Source organism: Phyllostomus hastatus, unplaced genomic scaffold (genome assembly GCF_019186645.2).
Source record: "Phyllostomus hastatus isolate PE091 unplaced genomic scaffold, TTU_PhHast_1.1 phas_scaffold_55, whole genome shotgun sequence".
Classification (NCBI taxonomy): Eukaryota; Metazoa; Chordata; class Mammalia; order Chiroptera; family Phyllostomidae; genus Phyllostomus; species Phyllostomus hastatus.
This window is the reverse complement of record NW_025334035.1, coordinates 3,372,455-3,386,560: the sequence shown is the minus strand read 5'-3', so window position 1 is coordinate 3,386,560 and position 14,106 is coordinate 3,372,455. Positions and strand designations below refer to the sequence as shown.

Sequence of the window (14,106 nt, the reverse complement as noted above, 5' to 3'; positions counted from 1 at the left end):
AAAGATCCTTTTGTGGTACACAATTATCTGAGATAGATTCTCAGTGAGTCACCAGGTACCCAGTCTGATTATTGTCATGTGATGCTAGTAGGCAGGGAGAAGTGAAGGTGAGCTGTCTCCCAGGAGATAATTTTTGTCCTTCTTATACATTCCTACTAACATCACCTTCTTTATTTTTAATTAACACTAACTGAAACCCTCCTATTTGCCAGGTACCTGCATAGGTGCAAAGATACAGCAATGCATGAGTCCTGGCCTCTCTTAATGAGAACCCTTAGTTCTGGGATGGTTCTTTATAGCTGAGATGCTTCCTCTGGTATGCCAGATTGATTGAAAAACATACCAATCTCCACCACTCCCTATATCCATTCTCTTCACTATATGGCTTTATAGCTCTTCCCATCAAAAGGTAGAGTCTATTCCCTGCCTCCTTGAATTGAGGCTGCCTTGTGATCTACATTGGCCAACAGGATTTAGCAGAAGTGATGTTTGTTCCAAAACTAAGACTCCAGAGTCCTTGCATTTTTCTAGTTACTCTTTTTGAGCCCTGCCCAAGCACTATGTGAATAAGCCAAGGCTAGCCTAAAAATGACCCAGTCGTCCCATTGTCCCAGCCCAGAGTCAGGCAAATGTCAGACATGGGAGTGAGGCTGTTCTAAACCAGCCAGCTCCCTGCCAACCCACCAGCTAACCTCAAATACATGAATGAGCCCAGCTAAGATGAGCCAAGTCTGGCCAGACCAAAAAATCACCCAGCTGACCTATAGATGCATCAGCTATAATAGATGCTTATTGTTTTAAGCCACTGGACACTGAGGTGGTTTAGTACACAGCAGTAGCTAATGAATACACCTGGGGATGTTATTTACTTTTCCCAACAACTCTAGGATCTTCAAAGATATTAAGCAATCACTTTTCCTTATCACACCAAGTATACACAGCTTTTAAGTGACAGAAAAAAATGGAATTCAATGCACATGAAAGAAAATGTTCTTTTCACTATAACACAGGTCTGTCAAAATCCTCACCAGCTTCTCCTCTGTATTCTATGGTTGCTAGAAATCAGTCAACATGAAATGCATAAAGTTTCACAAAAGAGTATATACTGTGTGATTTCATTTATATGAAATTCTAGAATAGGCAAAACCAATCAATAATGAAACAAAGAAGACTATTAGCTGCCTGGCAATAAGGAAGTGGGTTAGACTGCAAAGGGGAACTAGGGAACTTGGGGATATGGAAACATCCTATAACTTGTTTGAGTTGTAGTTACCTAGGTATTTATATTTTTCAAAAGTCATCTCTACTCTTTAAGTGGGTGCATTTTATTGTGTAAGGATTATACCTCAACAAGTTGATTTTTTAAGTTAAAAAAACTTAGGTTTGTGAAACTATGGAGATAGGGAACCCTTAGGCACTACTGATGGGAATGTAAACTGGTGCAGGAACTGTGCAAAACAATATGAAGGTTACTTTATAAATTAAAAATAGAACTGCCATATGATCCAGCAATCCCACTTCTGGATATAGATCTAAAGGAAATGAAAACAGGAAAGCAAAGGGATGCCTGCACCTCCATGTTCACTGCAGCATTACTAACAATAGCCAAGATAAGGGAGTAACCTAAGTGTTCATCAATGGATGACTAGATAAAGAAGATGTGGCATGTATGTACAATGAATTATTATTTGACCGTGAGGTAGAAAAATCCTGCCATTTGCTATGACATGGATGGACCTTGAGGGCATTCCTCCACATGAAGTAAGCCAGACTGAGAAAGACAAATACTGCAAAGCCTCACTTATATGTGGAATCTAAAAAAACTAAAATTCATAGAAGCAGTAGAAAAGTGGTTGTCTGGGAGTGGGGAAAATAAATGTTGGTAACTGCATACAAACTACAGTTATAAAATGAATAAAGTCTGAGAACCTAATGGGAAACATGGTGACTACAGTTGATAACACTGTGTAGTAGAATTGAAATTTGCTGAGAGTAAAAAGTGTTTGCACACACAAAAGATAGATGTGTATGTATATGTTATGGATGTGTTAATGAAGTAGATGGGGGAATCTTTTACAATGTATACGTATATAAATCACCATGAGGTACACTTTAAGTAACTTAAAATTTTATATATCAATCATACCTCAATAGAGCTGAAATTTAATTTTTAAAAAACATCTTAGTAACTCTATACAGTCTTTTGAAAGTTGAGGAGAAAAAACTTTAACATAATGGTAGCACTCTGATCTCCCAGGGCTCTTGTTAGGGGTGTCTTGGAAGAATCCCTCTCCCCCATCCCTGCCATTTCCATGGTTGAGTGGTCCACAGGAAGCAGCTCTCAGACACTCCTATGTAAACTTGCCCAGGCTGCCCTCACAGATCCAGTGGTAGGGCCTCTGGCAGGCGTCGTCATTCCACCTGCCATCAGGGTGGAAGTGGGCACAGTCCTCACCTCCACCCAGCCCATGCCCGTGCCAGTCGTCTGGCTGGCCTGGCTTCCAGTTCCTGAGGGGGGAGGGCAAGAGCAAGCTAGAAAGGTCAGATGGAACAGAATCCAGGGCTGGGAAGAAGGGGCTGCATATCAGATCCTCTGGCAGCAGAGCTGAAGGAGGAAGAAGGGCACGGAAAGCAGGTGTACTCACTTGAAGCTGGTCTCATAGTCTGTCCCATCCACCCATTTCCAGACTCCTTCAGGATCACTGAGGCCCATCCAGGTGTATGAGGAGCCTATATGTTGCTGGACAAAATCCTGGGACAATGGAATGACATCCGTGACCTCTCCCCATCCCAGCCAACTCCTTGGACTACGCATTCTAAATTTTACATTTATATTAAATCAGTTGAGGGGATTTGGGATGTTTATCCCAATGCACAGGCCAATTACTGTCATGCATGGATTAAGGACAGGGGCAGAAAATTGTCATTGTGTGAACATCACAGAGTGCACTCAGCAAACCTAGGCTGTATGCTATAGCCTACTGCTCCTAGGCTGTGAGCCAATGTGGGTGTGTCACCGTACAAAACCACAGGAGATAAAATCAAACACTAGAGAAAAGGATGCACTCAAGAGATACAAAAACACAAGATGTATGTGGCTGCGGCCAGCAAAACATGGCATACTCTTTCACAGCTTTCACAAGTAGAAAAATCACATTCTAAAATAATGATAAAAAGTATAGTATAAATACATAAATCAGTAATTATTATCACTTTCAAGCAGATTGTACTGTACATAATTATAAGTGCTGAATTTTATATGTAAACGACAGGCAGTGAAGTAGGTGTGTTACACCAGCATCACTACAAACCCATGAGTAATGCACTGTAATACGACATTTTCATGGCTACTGCTCACTACAGAGGAATTTTCCAGCTCTCTTACTATCTTATGAGACAACTGTTCTGTATTTGGTCAGTCATTGACAGAAACATCATTCTGTGGCCCGTGGCTATAAATCTGTGAGGGAGAGCTCACATAGTAGTGTTTTTAAAACTCCCTTGGTGATGCCAATGTGCAGCTCCCACTGAGAACTATTTCCTTAAAGAGGCCATGTCTTGGACTTAAGCACCAGAGACCTTACCTGCTCCTGTCTAGAGTTGATAACCACCAGGTGTGAGTTTGCCATATGGCAGTAATTCTCAGCTTCAGGCCAGGGCTTCCCAGTACTGGAGAACCAGTAGCAGCTGCCTTCATGCTCCAACCAGTTAATGGGGCAGCAGGACTTCTGGGAGCCTGAAGGGTGGGTGTGGGGAGGGTCTGAGATGCTGCCCAGTGGGACAAGGGCAGGAGATGGGGCTAGGCACTCCCTGCACTCCACTCACCATTGCTCTTGAGCACAGCCATCTGGCAACTTAGGGAGTTCAGGTCTCTGACCAGCTCCTGGACTCGCACAACCATGTCAGAATAGCCTGGGACACGCAGAAGGACAGTGGGACACTCCAGGGGGCTCAGCCCTGCATCCTAGCTGTCCTCCCACCACATCAGGTCCAGTGGAGGGGAGAAGGGGCCTGACCTGCTTTGAGTTCCTGCTGCTCTTTCTCCAGCTTGCTCTCCAGAGACAACACCTTGTCATTCAAGCTGCGGGCTGGAGGGGAGGGCACTCAGCACCCCAGGCTGCTCCTACCCCACCTGTGTCCTAAAAGTCCCACCCGACCCTGCTCCACCCTGGCACACACATTCCTGGTGGGTCTCTCACCTGCTTGCAGCTGCTGCCCCTGGTTTTCTACCACCACTTTCAGAGATGTTATCGTTTCTTGCAAGCGGCCACCTGGAGGACATGGGGACTCAGTGCTTGGTATTCAGCTCCCTTCCCCCCAACCCCCTCATTCCAATCCAGAGCCCCTTCCAGCCAGGCTCACCCTGGGCATGCAGTGCCTGGATCTCTGCCTCAGTGTTTGAGGTAAAGTTGCTGTAAGTTGCTCTCAGAGTCTCCAGGTCCCTCTGAATCTTGGAACCTGATCAGACACACAGCATACTGAGTGCTAAGAGTCATCAGGTGCTTCCTGTGCTGGCACCAAGTGGGGCACTTGACATGCATTGTCTCATTGGGTCCTCACTGCCACTCATCCCAAAGGGACAGGCACTGTTGTCCAAGCTTGCTGATGAGGAAAGTAAGGCTGAGAGAGGTTAGGTAATTTGACTACATTACACAGGAACAAGGAACTGATCCAGTAGCCGTCTTTATCCACATGATCATCATCAGTGCTCACATCACTGAACCCCACCCACTATTGCCCCCATAACTGCCCCCCCCCGTGACCCTCACTTTTGGATCCAACCACACAGATGCCGACCAGCAGGAAGAGGCTGAGGCCCAGGAAGAGCAGGAAGAGGCGTGGTCCAGAGCAGAGATGCTGTAGGAAGACCTGGGGTGCATGCAGCCCTGAAAGAGGAGAGGACTTCAGGACAAGGAGGACCAAGACAGGAGAGAGACAGGGGAGGAGGAGAGGCCACAGGGACCTGTCAGGAAGGAAGGGTACAGGGAAAGCTGGGGGAGGCTGTGGTGCAGGGGATGCCCAGGCCTCTGACCACTCATGGACCAGCACAGTCCTTAACCACATGGGCCCTCACCCACCTCATGGCACCTGATGGTGATATGTAAAGTCTTATCATCAGGGCTGGTGGGGGGCAGGCAGACACAGAGAGTTGGGCCAGCCAGGCCCTCAGCAGACTAATGCTTATCTGTATTGTCAGTTAGCAAATGTTTCCTTTCCAAACACAACTATTCACTCCCCAAGTGCAAATGATCAGCCCTGAACCAGAGAATGGGCCACAAGTCCTACCATGTTCCCCCATCCTGTCTTTTCAAGGACCTTGAATCTTTTTCTTATGGGAATCCTGAGCCCTCTGAGTGGAACCCCAGCAGTGCACATGCTGTGCAGATGTGCTATGACAACAGGTCCTTCTAATTATATTATGAGGGTATTTTGGGAGACACCTTTCTTCTTCTTACCATTTCTAATCCTCTGGCTTTTCTTTTCACTCTCCAAGGACTGGAGGTTCTCATATGTCATTGACATGGTTGGAGCAAGTCCGAGGCTGTCAGAGCTGAAATGCAAGCAGGGCCAGGGCCAGGCTGGGGCTGAATTTGTGGGAACTGGGGAGGCTGGGACTGTATTGAAGCTGAGGTCAGGGCTGGAGTTGAGGTAAGAGAAGTTCAGGTTGAGGATGAGCCAGGGGTAGGACTAGAAATGGGATTGGGCACGGCTTTTCAGCTGAGGTCAGAAATGAGGTCAGGACTGATCTTTGCGGCAGGGTAAGGTTGAGTGTTGGTGAAGGTAGAAGTAAAGTTGAAGCTAAATTTATTAGTAGGATGGGGCTATCATTGGGGCTACAATTGAGGTTGCATTTCCTCCTAGGGCTGGAGTCAATACTCATGTTGATGCCATGGATAGAGTGTGGCCTAACTTGGCCCTAAAGCTGGAAATAGAGCAGGCTGGAGGGTCAACTTAGGGTTGGAACTGGTATTAATATTCAGGTTGACTCTGGGATTGAAGCTCTGGGTGGGAGTTAAAGGACAAGTTGGGTTAGTATTAAAGTTAGTGGTGTGGCCTGGCTGGGGGATGAGGATAGGGCTGGAAGTGGGATGGAGATGGGGCTGAGTGTGGGTTGCAGTTTGTGACTGATGTTTGGCTGCCAACTTAAAGCCAAATCCAGTGAAGTGAATAGAATCTCCACTTGGTCATTAAATCTCCCAGCTGCCTTTTTGTATCTCTTCCTATTCATTCTACTTGAGACCTATGGTCCCCTCTTCCTCCTTTCTCTGACTCCCTCCCTGTCCCCTTGGTCTCACCTGCATCCCCAGCCCAGTTACCTGTGCAAAGACTGGAGGCTGTGATGCTTGGTTTTGTTGGGCAGCAATGAGTAGAGTTGGATAAAATGAAATCCTGGAGAGTGGAGTAGAGGAGACCAAGGGAGGAGTCACATAAGTGCCTGGAGTCCTGCTGGTCCCTGTGTCTGAGAGCTCAGGAGTCTATAATCTGGGATCTCCCATGTCCTCAACTTTGGGCAGTAAATAATAATCAGAACACAGGCAGAGACTGCATGCATGAAGATGTTATATATGGGGCCAGCTTTGATCTCCTCCTCCGGGGTGTGTCTCCTCTCTTTTCATTTCTTTTCAGTTTTCTTGACTTCCTCATTTTTATTTCTTGGAAGATGTGTCTGGATCAGAAGAGATCAGAGGTATAGTCCGTTTGTTCTTCCCTGTCCCACCCCCTTTCACTTCCTGCATCTGAATTTCCTGGAATTGTTGGTGTCTCCACCATTGCACACCCAGGTCTGCCCTTGTTCAGCCTTGTCCTGAGTCCCTGCCATCTGATCTTCCTCTGGAGTGTCAGCCATCACACTCCTCCTCCTCTGGCCCAGCTTCCCTTGCCCTATCCAAGGGAGGAAAGAGGGGAAAGAGAGCAGGGTTCATGGACACATTGGGAAGGGAGGAGCTGGGACAGGAACAAAATTTATTGAGCATCAAATTTATGATGGGGATTGTGTCAGACACATGCTAAAAATTAACCACTTAGTTCCTCCCAGAATCATGGGGGGCACTTTGAATTATTGGCATTATTGGAAAAGTAATTTTGACTTTGTGGATCCCTAAGTAGGTCTCATGGACCTTAAGGAGGTCAAGGTCACAGAATAAGAGCCTTGGTGTAAAATAACTAATATTTTATAATGACCTTTATTCAGGCATGTTGACAAATTATTTTGTTAGTTCTAGAACTTTTTCTTAAATACTAGCTTCTTACATTTAAAGGTGTCATTATAGCACCAAAGATCAGAGAAAATCGTGTCAAAACATTCTATTGCATGTTTTCCTGCATGTATGTATTCTGACTTACCCATTATATATTGAAAGTCAGTTAAAATGTATTTAACTTATTAATGAGGAAGTCAATAACATGGTAGAGCTAATAAAGGGGAATATATCATAAACTGAAATATTGTTAGAAGTAGAAAAAAAGATTACTAGAATCCTACTCCTAAACTAGATGCAAAACTTATTTACTCTACTGGACAATAAGCCTGTAATCTTTGGGTAATTTTTCCTACCAAATGGAAATCATTTGTGTTGCTATTGGACAAGAATAATTTGCCTTGCTCTCAGCTTTATTACAGAGCTTTAACATATGCTAATTGATATTACATATAAGCTAAGCAAAAGTATATTTCCCCTAAAGAGTTAGATGATTCTTGAGTGTGTCTCTTAGACAATTGTATGACAATTATAGACATACATTCTGTGTTTTGCCTATCTTTATGCTTTGGATACTTTTTCTAAAAGTCCTCTTGTGATCATAAATAATCTCAAAACATTTTCCTTGATCACTAAACAAGGCTGACTCGTCCTGATTCATTTAAATGGTGACTGTGAGGGGAGAGGAAGCAGAAAAGGCAAGAGAGATTCAGTGTGAGAGGAACCCAGTCTGCGGCGGCTGCCTTTGAAAATGGGGGGACTGAGGAATGCTGGCATCTTCCTGAAGCATAGAGAAGCCCTCAGCTCACAAGGAAATGGGACCTGAATTCTATAGCAGCAAGAAACTGAATTCTGCCAACAACTCAAGTGAGCAAACCTATTCTACCCTACAGACTACAGAAAGCTGCTCTACATTTTAGCCCAGAAACACCTAACTAAGGCTTCTGAAGTAAAGAACTAAAAGGTAGTAAGTTTGTGTTCCTGTAAGATGCTGAACATATGATAGTTTTTATAGCATCAGTAAGAAACTAATAGTTTCTAAACCATTTATCTGCTATAATTATAGGCCTGATTATACTATGAATTTATTATGTGACCAGTGCTAGTAAAGAACTTCCCATAAGACTAATTTCACAAAATTCTGTTTTAGATATTATTACTTCCATTTCACAGATAATGGAACTGAAATCTAAAAAATAAAAGTAACTTCCTAAAAGCTGAGCAGCTGGAGAATTCTGCGACTAGTATTCAAAAAATAGGGTTTGAAATCAGATTACATTTTAAACCACTATAACCTATATTTATATATTTGTATATACATATTCCCATATATAACCACACATACCTATTACACCTCCATAAATACATTTTAAAAAATTGTAAGTAACAATGCTTTGTGGAATGCGAATGAGCTATTCTGTTACAGTGCTTCTCCTAGTTTGAATAAAAATGTATCTTGCTCTGAATATTTAAATAAATGTAAATTATTTTGCTTAATTCCTTTGAATACATTTGCCTTAAAAAGTTAGTAAACATTTTTACTGTATTTAAAGGTAAATATTTACTATATAAATATTAAAACTGCTATAAGAGAACTCCCAGAAACTTGGTTCTTCTTGCCGATGCAGTAAAGAATTACAGACCAGCAAGCCTACTAGCATGCAAGCAAAGTTTATTAATGCTAAGTTCTAATGGGAAAGCAAAAGCAGGATGGTCAGAGGCTGGGTGGCCAAAAAAGTGAATAAATAAATAAAATAAATAGGTGAACATGAAGTAGCAATGAACGTAATGAGCATCCTGTGGCATGGCCAGCAAATCTAGAGCCATGTGGTGCTAGACTGCCAAAGTCTAGGAAAATTGTGTCTGGGGACAATTATAAAACTTCACTAAGATGTGATACAATTGTAAATAAGGCTCAAGATGAATGATCTTTACTGAAACAATTCAACACATTCACTGGTACCTAAGATTCAGGTATTTACTTATCAAATGCTTTGTAAAGAAAAAATTCTGTTAACAAAGATAATGAGAAACAATTTGCCTTCATAGGAAAGCACAGCAGTGCACATTCCTTGTCTTGCCTATGTCAAAGTTACTGTTCTCTATCACAATAGATGGGCTACGTCAGCTCTATGCTGACTCTACTGTTCTTTATCATGATATAGTCTGGAGGGCATCTGGGACTTGTATCACCTTGCTATTGCACAAAATACATGGTACAATTGTATATTAATAACATTATGCTAATTTCACCAGACCAGGAGGAGAGAACGAGCAAGCACCCTTGATGTCTGTCAGACACACGCATGCTGGAGCAGTGCCATAAACTCTGCTGACACTCAGTGATCTTGGGTCTGTCAGACTGACCTTCAAATGTTAGGGCCAAGTTACCACACTTGCACTGCCCTTCATGAGATGATATATGATGCCATCTCTTTTGGAGACAGTGCAAAGTCTGGGGTCCAAGGCTGGAGGTGGGAGTGTTTCCTCTCACTAATCTACCTAGTACTCCACTTATGGATTTTTTGCTTCCTGTCTTGCAATCTCAGGTTCAGTTAGTTTGGGGACCGTAGTGCCCAAGAAAAGAATGTTTCCATGAGGACATAGTCATTGTTCCATAAAGTTGATATCTGAGAATAATTCCTGTTCATTTAGGCTCCTTTTGCCACTGAACCAACAGCAGGCAGAGGAGACAGTTCTTCTGGAGAAAGAGATTGATCCCAATGACCAAGGGAAAATGGGGAGTTGTTACATTCTGGGGCAAAGAGGATTATATCTGAAACCCAGAGGAGTTACTGGAGTGGTTTCAGTACTTCTATGACCAGAAATAATGGTCAGTGGCAAATAGTGGCAACCCAGGCAAGATAGGAACTGGTGAGGGCTTGTGCTGAGGGAGGATGAAAGTTCAGTCAGCCCACCAAGTGAAAAACAACCCTGCTAAACTGAGCTTCTAGCAGAGGACAAAGGGACCATGGAAAGTGGGTGGAGGAAAGAAACTATGTATACCATTTCATGCCTCACAACCAGCTACTGAAACAGACAATAGAACTGTAGTTCATGTTAATTAAATCCCCCTGCCCCGCTGCTAACCCATAGGAAATGTACTTGCAAGACTAGCATTACACTAAGATTCCAGCTGAGAGTGTGACTGATTAATCAGCATCGCTTAATGACACATAAACTATGTATGTTTTTACCCCTGTGTTTGAGGGCATGAGTTTCTTCAGCCAAGTGAAGAACAAGAATAAATGCTGAGTGGTGAAAACAGGGAACTGTGCTGGTTGTTCTTTGGGTGTCTGTCCAGAGCTCTCTCCATCTCTTCTGCCCCGCTGTGCTCCAGGACACTGATCACTATGGACTGCATCATGACGACCCCTTTGCCACAGGACCTCCTTTTGGGGTCCTTCCAGCGGAAGGCGGGCACTGGTAGGAGCTCAGAGGGAAGGAAAAGAGAACTACTATGTACTGGTTCTCTTGCTCTTGTCTAGTTGTCATGGCTCTGGTGGAATTGCATTTAATGCTCCTTCCAGGTGGCCCTCCTCCATGCTCCAGGGCCGCTCACGGCTCCAGTACCATGGCCCTTCCTCCTCTGCCTTCCCCCTAGGCATGGTAGCAGTATTGCTGCGTCCAGTCACGGGAGGCTTCACCCACCTGTGGTGGGCGTTCACATTCTATAAATGTCCCTTCATTAAACTCTTTTCAGTTAAATTTCTCTGTACTGCCATCTGTATCTTGCTGGGACTGACTAAACCTTTTTGAAGAAATTATCATTGTTCACCAAAGAATCCAGGTGGGGGGCAGAATAAACCTCCATTCAATAAACCTCCATCCAGCCAGTCGACAGGCTATTCAGACATGACATGCCCAACACAAGGCTTATGTCCTCATCCCACCCACAGAACCAGCTTGTCTCACAATCTTCCTTATCTCAGTGAACCGGGACTCCATCCTTCTCATTTCTCAAGCCCCCAATCTGACATTATCCTTGACTCTGTCATTCTCTCAAACCCTTCATTCAGTCCATCAGCAAGTCCTGGCAGTGTTACCTTGAAAACACGTCCAGAATGTGAACCTTTTCCCCAACCCACCTTCATGACCCTGGCCAAGCCATCACGGCTCCTCACCTGGAATATTGCAATGGCCCCGCTGGATGCTGTCATCCCTGCCACCCTTCCTACGAGTCACACACAACCTAGCAGGCAGAGTGATCCTGTTGCAGGTCCTGTGAGCTCCTCGTGTGAGTCCTGTGTCAAAGCTTTCTGTAACTTCCTGTTGGCCTGAGATTAGAAGCTAGTCCTTTCCAGTGGCCCTCAATGCCCAGTTACTTTACACCCCTGGACCCTCCCACCCATCTGCTGCTCCCTTCCCCTGCTCAGTCCACTCTGGCCACGCCAGCCTCCTTGCCATTCCCTGAACACAGCAGTCATTTCCTGCCCAAGAGAGAACAGATAAGACACTGTACAGATGCTAAAGTGAGTGGAATATGTCTTTATCTTTTTCCACATTTTTTTTATTGTTGTTCAAGTACAGTTGTCTCCATTTTGTACAGTTGTCTCCATTTTGTCCCTACCATGCCCCCCAATCCCAGCCATCCCCACTTCCCACCCTTGATCCTACCCTTATCTTTATTTCTGACATGGAGGGATGTTAATGTAATATTGTTCATTTAAAAATGGCAAGGTGCACCCTGGTTGGTGTGGCTCAGATTGGGTGCCAGCCTGTGAACCCAAAGGTCACCAGTTCAACTTCTGGTCGGAGCACATGCCTGAGTTAGGGAACCAGGTCCCCAGTGGGGGCATGTGAAAGGCAACCCATCAATGTATCTCCTGCACATGAATATTTCTCTCCTCTCTTTCTTCCTCCCTTCCTCTCTCTAAACACACAAAAAAGAAAATCTTTTAAATAATAATTTTTTAAAAGGCAAGGTGCAGCCCTGACCTGTGTGGCTCAGTTGGATATTCATCCTGCAAAGTGAAAGGTTGCCAGTCCAGTTCCCAGTCAGGTCACATGCCTGGTTTGTGGTTCAGTGGTTTGGTCCTGGTCGTGATGCATATGAGAGGCAACTGATTGATGTTTCACTCTCACATTGAAATTTCTCTCCCTGTCTTTCTCCCTCCCTTCCCCTCTCTCTAAAAATAAAATAATTTTTTAAAAGGTGAGGTATGGAGGCAGGGAGTATAAAGGGACTAAATAGTAATGGAAAAATACAATAAAGATTAAGTTAAAAGATAAAATAAAAAGGTGAGGTACAGATGATCCTATTAATGTGAAATACGTAAACTACAATGTATTTGCTGTCCCTCTTCACCTTTCAAGACACTCAAGTTCCCTCCAATTTTAAGGGATGGTATCAAGGAAGCCCTCTTAGCAGGATTTACAGGGTTCACTGGTGGGAACGGAATCCCTTTTGTGAAGACAGCATGTGTGTAGAAAGCCCAGGCCAGGATGGTCGGCAGCACTGTGCTTGACTCCTGGCTGTCCCCTGTATGAGAGTTCGAGCACACCACTCAATGAACAAACATCATCCAAAATGCCTCCTTAGATTCTTGTGGGAATTGAATGGTTAATGGACCAAGTGTTTGGCTCAATCCCAATTAGAGATGTGATGCACAGTAAAAGTTTGCTCCTATCCCTGGCTTCTCCCCTCCTGGTCCAGGCAAGAAATCCTCTTCTCTGTCACCCTCTCTCCTCCTTCTCCATGGTCTTGCGTCCTCAGTTGATTTTTACTTATGAATGGAGGAAAAGCCAGAGCTGGGCTCCCTGGTGGCTGAGCCACCTCATGAAGCTGGATCAGGGTGCAGATTCTAGAAGCCCAGGTTTGCATTGGGCAAGAGGAGTGGGTTCCTCTGGAATTGAGAAAAAAATATCTGAGGATGTCAACAATTTAGGGGAATTCAGAGGCAGGAAGTGAAAAAGGATATGGCAGAAGGAAAAAACAAACTTTACCCTTGGCCCCTTCTGGTCCTGTTCCCCACCCAAATTGTAAAATGAGGAAGTTGGGGAGCTGGAAAGAAAGGGAAAGGAGAGGAAATGCACCGTGGAAGAGGGGTACTAAGTGGGGTTCATCCCCCACTCCCACCCACATAACCCTCTTTCTGTGTTCCAGCCCCCTCTGATTTCACTGTCCACAGCCAGGGGCTGGGAGGTTTCAGGGTACAGGATTCCGGGTGCTTCCACACACAGTCAGGAAGGACCCAGCTGCTTTGTGTGGAATCTGAGTTTATGGCCCTCCAGAATCTCCTGACTCTGGGTCCTGCGTTGCCTGAGGAACCCAGGAATCATTTTCCCCAACTTTTTGCAGGTAACTGGACTGAGGAGGCAGGAGGATATAAAGGAACGGAAGAGAGGGTGTCTTTGTGTTTTGGGTGGAAATAAATGGGAGTATAGGCCACAGATTGAATTCCTACTTAGAGAAGATGGAGACTCTGTCTCTCCACTGACCTGTAGATCCGGTTAGACAGCCTCGAGTCAGTGCAATGGCAGCCCCACCTGCTGCTTCAGACTCAGCTCCAGCCTGAACCCAACCCCCAGCCCAAATTTCATCCCAGCCTTAGCTCTAAATTCATCAGTAAATTCAAGCTCAGTCCCAAATGCAACTCCAACCTGGTCCTGTCCCCACCCTCCACCCCAAACTCAGTCCCAGGCCCAACACGACCCCTCTCAGCAATGCGAGCTTGAGACCTAACCTCACTTTTGGTTTCAAACACAAAGCCTAATCCTCCCCCCATATTCAATTTAACTTCAGCCCCAACCCCATGCCAACCTTGGATCCAACTCCAATCCTGATCCCGGTGTAAACCTCAGCTGCAAGACGAGCCCCATCCCTATTTCTAGTCCCAACACCCAGGCTCCATCTCCACCTGATCTCATTTCCTACCTCAGAACCAGTCCTATACCCACCTCCAGC

The 14,106-nt window shown here is 44.8% G+C and overlaps 1 protein-coding gene across 3 annotated transcripts; it reads right to left on the bottom strand.

Annotated features, from left to right (window-relative positions):
• Nucleotides 1-2,151: 2,151 nt before the first annotated feature.
• On the bottom strand, nucleotides 2,152-11,459 carry LOC123809248 (C-type lectin domain family 10 member A-like). Of its 3 annotated transcripts, none has more exons than XM_045824241.1 (11): nucleotides 11,324-11,459; nucleotides 6,318-6,667; nucleotides 5,457-5,551; nucleotides 4,770-4,886; nucleotides 4,363-4,458; nucleotides 4,200-4,271; nucleotides 4,017-4,088; nucleotides 3,826-3,912; nucleotides 3,585-3,736; nucleotides 2,646-2,752; nucleotides 2,152-2,508 (listed from the first exon to the last, which is right to left on the bottom strand). In XM_045824241.1, the coding sequence occupies exons 3-11, from the start codon at nucleotides 5,521-5,523 to the stop codon at nucleotides 2,352-2,354; spliced, it is 927 nt and encodes a 308-aa protein (XP_045680197.1). In that variant the 5' UTR covers nucleotides 5,524-5,551; nucleotides 6,318-6,667; nucleotides 11,324-11,459; the 3' UTR covers nucleotides 2,152-2,351. The 3 variants fall into 3 exon arrangements, with proteins under 3 accessions (XP_045680197.1, XP_045680199.1, XP_045680198.1); XM_045824243.1 differs by having other exon boundaries at nucleotides 2,152-2,421; XM_045824242.1 differs by lacking the exon at nucleotides 11,324-11,459 and having other exon boundaries at nucleotides 6,318-6,772.
• Between the last annotated feature and the right edge of the window lie 2,647 nt (nucleotides 11,460-14,106).

Bases quoted from the DNA above. Each gene is read 5' to 3' on its own strand.
- LOC123809248 (XM_045824241.1), bottom strand. From the start codon at position 5,523: ATGTCAATGACATATGAGAACCTCCAGTCCTTGGAGAGTGAAAAGAAA. The intron at 4,887-5,456 runs GTAAGAAGAAGA...CTCCTCTTTCAG, and splicing joins AAGCCAGAGGATTAGAAATG to GGCTGCATGCACCCCAGGTC. The intron at 3,913-4,016 runs GTCAGGCCCCTT...TGCGTGTCCCAG, and splicing joins GCAGCAGGAACTCAAAGCAG to GCTATTCTGACATGGTTGTG.